The sequence below is a fragment of the Cetorhinus maximus genome, unplaced genomic scaffold (assembly GCF_964194155.1).
Source record: "Cetorhinus maximus unplaced genomic scaffold, sCetMax3.hap1.1 HAP1_SCAFFOLD_2374, whole genome shotgun sequence".
NCBI classification, from domain to species: Eukaryota; Metazoa; Chordata; class Chondrichthyes; order Lamniformes; family Cetorhinidae; genus Cetorhinus; species Cetorhinus maximus.
Window position 1 is genome coordinate 39705 of NW_027598313.1, and position 5956 is coordinate 45660.

The window sequence follows — 5956 nt, forward strand, 5'->3', positions numbered from 1 at the left end:
GATGTGTTGTACTTATTCCAGAATAAATTGATCAGTAGCAGCATGTCATGTTTGGTTCAGCTGGTTATATTACAGGTGATTCTTTCCAAACCAATGCGTGTTTGCCTCTCATAAGTATTTGCAATATTTCCTTTTAAAGATGAAGTTTTTTAATTGGCGATTAAAGTAAGGCATATGCATAGATACCCAAACTAAACTCGATCTGTTTGTGTATAACTCTAATTGCATTGAACAACCAAAGTCCAATTTCCCTTATACCTTAATTGACTGACCTGGTGTATTAAAAATATATTTTCTAAACCTTGTCTATTTCTCCTGTGCAATGATCAACATGAAGTTTTTAACTTTAGTCAGATGCCTTGCCTAGTTAAAAAGTGCCCCTTTTATTCCATGAGCTCTAACTTTGCTCACAAATCTGTTGTGCATCACTTTATCAAATGCCTTTTGGAAGTCCACGTACACATCATTGCAACAGCGTTGCCTTCATCAACCCTCTGTTACCTCATCAAAAAACTCAAGCTTCCCCACCTTTGAGGTTAAACTGACTGTTCTGTAGTTGCTGGGCTTATCTTTACACCTTTTTTTGAACAAGGGTGTAACATTTGCAATTCTCCAGTCCTCTGGCAACAGCCCTGAATCGAAGGACGATTGGAAAATTACGGCCAGTCCCCTGCAATTTTCACTCTCACTTTCTTCAGTATCCTTGGATGCATCTCATCCAGTCCTGTCTTTTTAACTTTAGGTAGAGATAGCCTATCCAATACTACTTCCTCATTAATTTTAAACCCTTTATGTGTCTGAATTCCGTCCTCTGTCACCGGGACCTAGGCAACAGCATCTTCCTTGGTAAAGACAGGTGCAAAGTATTCATTTAATACCTCAGCCATGCTCCCTGTCTCCCTGAATAAATCAAATCCTCTTTTTGGTCCCCTATTGGATCTCTCAGAGCAACATGGATTAAGAGATTGATACGAAAAATGTTTAAAATTTAGAAGAATGGGACAGGGTGGATTGAAACCTAATGACTGAGACTTGAGTTTAAAGAGCATACTTTCAAAATTTGCAGATGACAAAAAACTTGGAAATATTGTGAACTGTGAGGATAGTGATAGAGTTTAAGAGGACAATGACAAGCTGGTGGAATGGGCTCACATGTGATAAATGAAATTTAATGCAGAGATGTGAAGTGACTTACTTTGATAGGTAGGAAGGAAGGGGGCCAATAACTAATGGGTACAATTCTAAAGGAAGTGCAAAAGCAGAGACACTTGGTATATGTTCCTATTAATTAAAGGCGGTAGGACAGGTTGAGTGGGTGAATAAAAAAGGCAAATGGGATCCTGGGCTTTATAAATAGAAGCATAGAGTACAACAGCAAAGTTGTTATGAGGAACTTTTATAAATGACTGAACTGGCCTCTACTGGAGTAGTATGTCCAGTTCTGAGCACCACACTTCAATAAAGATGTGGAGCAGAACAGATTCACAAGAATGGTTCCAGAGATGAGGGACTTCAGTTACATGGATAGATTAAGGAGAACAACGCCAGTTTCTTCAGAGAAGGTTGAGAGGAGAAACAGGGATTCAGGGGCATAAACTCAAGGTTTTGGGCAAGAAATGCAGGACGATGAGGGGCTAGAACTTTTATTACAGAGTGGTAATGATGCAGAACGCACTGCCCACGAGGGTGGTGGAAGCACAGATAAGCAGAGATTCAAAAGGAAATTGGATGATCACTTGAGGGAAATAAACTTGCAGGGCTATAGGGACAGAGCAGGGGAATGGGACTGACTGGATTGCTTTACTGAGACTCGATTATCTTTGAGTAAATGTCTACCAGGTGTTTACCTCCAACACAAAAAGATTTTTCTAGTCATTTTGGTGTCCAAAGTGAAATTGTAGCGAAGTATAAAATGTAAAAATTTTTTTTTTACAGGAATCATTTGGTCATGGATAGAAACAGGAACAGAATCCTAATTTCTCCCATTTGCTCAGCATGAGAGCCTAGCATCATCTGGTGCTGAGCAGGCTTATACACACACTTCTCAGTCCAGTACTGGGAAGTATGAAGCCCAATGAAGACTGTCGTTCAGAGCTTTCCACCTGCTTAGATAGAGCTCTGTACAGTCACGCAGAAGAGTACAAGCAACACAGGAAAGTCAACCATTATCGTCTTTCCCTGCAGGAAGTAGACAACCTAATGAGTCTCCATCAGACAGACCGGCCCCGGCCTAGCCCAGCCCGATGACTGTCAAACAGCGTCTGACTTGAATTAGGTCAGATTTGAGCTGTTTAAAATGGGCCTATTGCAGAATTTATGAATTGGTCACCAACTGGCAGACAGCCTGAACTGAATTAGCTACAAAGGATTTTAGCCAGAGCAAACAATCTTTAATCGTGAGCTTTACGTTACATAACAGTTTCCTGAAAAACACAAACATGGAAGAAAAGTCAGATTCAAAAGTACTTTCGAACCATGACATTGCAACCCCACATTTTAAAACATGACTGAAAACCCATTTGAATTGTGGTCTTTGAAAACCTAGCTCAATGTCACACTCTGTACTCTGCCAGTAAATACTTGTGAATACCCAGAAATGTGAATGAAAGACAGGCTAGGTATGTAGGTATATGCACCTAGTTTTATTTATAAATTCACAGTTCACAGATGAAGCATGTCAACACAGGATCTGGAACTTTTCTGCAATTCACACTCGCTGTCTCCCGCACACACCATCCAAGTCCCTCAAGTGCCAGGACACTATCATGCAGAGTAGATACAGGATAATGTTCTTTCTTGTATTCCAATCGCCACCTCGGAAGGTCACACTTTATACATCACTCATGGAAATGGTTGCTCATTTTCCAATGGATGGCTAGTCTTATGCCCTTCGAACAAGGACCAATAAGATGCCAAATTCTAAGCAATTGTTGTTCACTAGACCCATTGCATGAGGAATGCGGAGAGTTCTCAAGTTCCTTTCACAACCAGAAATCTTGTAGCCCCTCAGATTGGGGTGGGAATGAGGGTCAGTGTTCTAACCCACTGCAACACCCAGTCCCAACACCATTAGAGTTTAAGCCGCTTCCTTAGTGTTTCCTTTTCTTCCTCCTGCTCACTCACACTGACTGCTTGAGAGTGCTTTAGCTCATCCTTGTATTTCTCTTGAATTTTCTGCAGCATAGCTGGGACCTTTAGAGTCAACTCGCGAACAAAGGCCAGGCTCTCGGGAACATTGCTGACTGCATTACTCTTCCAAGTGCTATCCAGGTTGTTGAACCAGTGAATTCTCTGCTCTAGTCTCAGCTCAGTCAGTTTTTGTTCTTCCAGCTCTGCCAGAAGGACATGCTTAGCCATAATTTCACCTCTGTAGCTGTGCTCAAGCTGAGCTATTTCTGCCTGCAAGGCCTTGCACTGTTCCTCAGTATACGGGTACTGTTCCTGGACTTTGTCCTCAGGAAGCAGAATATTTTCAGGAATGTAAAAGATGTGTTGCAGAATCCCTTGCTCAACCCTCTCGAAGATCATGTCAAAGCGTTCTTTCATCACTTGAAGGAAGCTTTCTGTGCAGACACGGATCTGAGATGGAGTTATACTGTTCTCTGGCATCTCCTTCAGTTTCTTGAAAATGATTCGTTCTACAACCAGCATGACATCAAGGAGAGAATCCTGGATTCCACTGGACACTCTGAGAACACAGGTTTGGGGAGAAAACCCAAAAAATTGGGTCTCATATGTCATCAGCCTGTCTGCCATTTTCAAACCTAGAAAAATAGTTTATGCAGGAAAGCAATGTTTAAAACAAAATCAAGAACAGCGAATAACAGTGAATACCAGTAAATGTGGCCTGAGAAAGATTTCAGATGATATTCGCCTTCAAAACTTGAAAAGCGTCTATAAAACCAGGTAGAAGAAAATATCTCCCAACTTATATACAGAAGGATGAATGGTCTTGCTCGCAACATCCTCTGTGGCAGTCCCTTTGATAATGCAACAATCCTGGGTAAAGAAACTTCTCTGAAACCTTCTTTGCTCAGTAATATTGATATAATTGGTGACTCACCATTGATTCCACCCAAACCTGTACACTTCTAAAGACCACGGTTAGATCTCCTCAGTCTTTTCTGCTCTGGTGGAAAAGATCTCAAGCCTCTCCACCTCATGATAGTATCCTATCGCTGGCATCATGCTGGTGAATCTGTACTGGATGAGTTCTATGATTTAAGGCACTCTCCAAGCTCAGCTTGTTGATGAGACCCATCTCCCGCTCCTTCAATCCTTTTCCCACTTAACCGTCAGCCACTCAACTTCCCTTCCTGGTTCCCATGTTACAACATAAGAAATAGGAGCGTGAGGCCATTCAGCCCCTTGAGCCTGCTCTACTTTTCAATAGGATCATGGCTGATCAACTCCACTTTCCTGCCTGATCCCCACGTCCTTTAATCTCCTTTACTAAGCAGAGGTCTATTCACAAAATCACAGTGCAGAAGAGGCCCTTCGGCCCATCGAGTCTGTACTGACACATGAGAAACACCTGACCTACCTACCTAATCCCATTTGCCAGCACTTGGCCCATAGCCTTGAATGTTATGACGTGCCAAGTGCTCATCCAGGTACTTTTTAAAGGTTGTGAAGCAATCTGCCTCCACCACCCTCCCAGGCAGTGCATTCCAGACCGTCGCCACCCCCTGGGTAAAACAGTTTTTCCTCACAAACCCCCTAAACCTCCTGCCCCTCACCTTGAACTTATGTCCCTTCGTGACTGACCCTTCAACTAAGGAGAACAGCTGCTTCCTATCCACCCTGTCCATGCCCCTCATAATCTTGTATACCTCGATCAGGTCGCCCCTCAGTCTTCTCTGCTCCAACGAAAACAACCCAAGTCTATCCAACCTCTCTTCATAACTTAAATGTTTCATCCCAGGCAACATACTGGTGAATCTCCTCTGCCCCCCTCCAGTGCAATCACATCCTTCCTATAATGTGATGACCAGAACTGCACACAGTACCCCAGCTGTGGCCTCAATAAGGTTCTATACAACTCCAACATGACCTCCCTACTTTTGTAATCCATGCCTCGATTGATAAAGGCAAGAGTCCCATATGGCTTTTTCACCACCTCACTAACGTGCCCCTCTGCCTTCAGAGATCTATGGACACACACGCCAAGGTCCCTTTGTTCCTCAGAACTTCCTAGTGTCATGCCGTTCATTGAATACTTCCTTGTCAAATTACTCCTTCCAAAGTGTATTGAAGTCAGCCTTGAACGTACTCAATAACTGAGCATCTACAGGCCTTTGGGCTAGAGCATTCCAAAGATTCACAATAATCCGAGTGAACAAATTTCTCCACATATCAGTGCTAAATGATTGACCCCTTATCCTGGGGCTAAGAGCCTAGTTCTGGGCTCTCCTGCCAGGCTAAACAGCCTCTCAGCATCAACTCCCACTAGTCCTCTCAAAAGCTTGCTATATTGTGAATATATATAGTGAATAACACCAGATGGTTTGCATCTGAGGTTGCTAAAGGAAGTGGGGATGGAGATAGCAGAGGATTTGTCATACTATTCCAATCTTCCCCAGATACGGGGAAGGGGCCTGAGGATTGGAGAATGATAAATACGACATTCATATTCAAGAGGACATTCCTAATAACTACAGTCAGTCATTCAACAATGACTAAGGGTTTTAGAAATAATAATGAGGAAAACATCAACAGGCACTTGGAGAGGTTTGAGTTAATTAAGGAGACAACATGGATTCTTGACTAATTGAATTGAGAAGGTTGATGAAAGGAACTTGGTTGATGTTGTCTATTTGGTTTTTAAGAAAAGGGTTGACAAATTACTACATAAAAGGCTTGCTAACAAAATTGAGGCTCATGGAATAGGAGGGTGAGTGCCAGCTGGATGAGAATTGGCTCAAGGACAGAAATGGAGAGTCCTGATAGATGGCTG

General features: G+C 42.6%; 1 protein-coding gene across 1 annotated transcript; it reads right to left on the reverse strand.

The window, feature by feature from the left end:
- Positions 1 to 2621: 2621 nt before the first annotated feature.
- mis12 (MIS12 kinetochore complex component) lies at positions 2622 to 4260 on the reverse strand. Its single transcript, XM_078537440.1, has 2 exons — positions 3875 to 4260; positions 2622 to 3764 (listed from the first exon to the last, which is right to left on the reverse strand). The coding sequence occupies exons 1-2, from the start codon at positions 3963 to 3965 to the stop codon at positions 3070 to 3072; spliced, it is 786 nt and encodes a 261-aa protein (XP_078393566.1). The 5' UTR covers positions 3966 to 4260; the 3' UTR covers positions 2622 to 3069.
- Between the last annotated feature and the right edge of the window lie 1696 nt (positions 4261 to 5956).

Coding starts and splice junctions, on each gene's coding strand:
- mis12 (XM_078537440.1), bottom strand. CDS start 3,965: ATGTTGCGAGCAAGACCATTCATCCTTCTGTATATAAGTTGGGAGATA. Junction 3,765..3,874: donor ACGCTTTTCAAGTTTTGAAG/GCGAATATCATC, acceptor CTATTTTTCTAG/GTTTGAAAATGGCAGACAGG.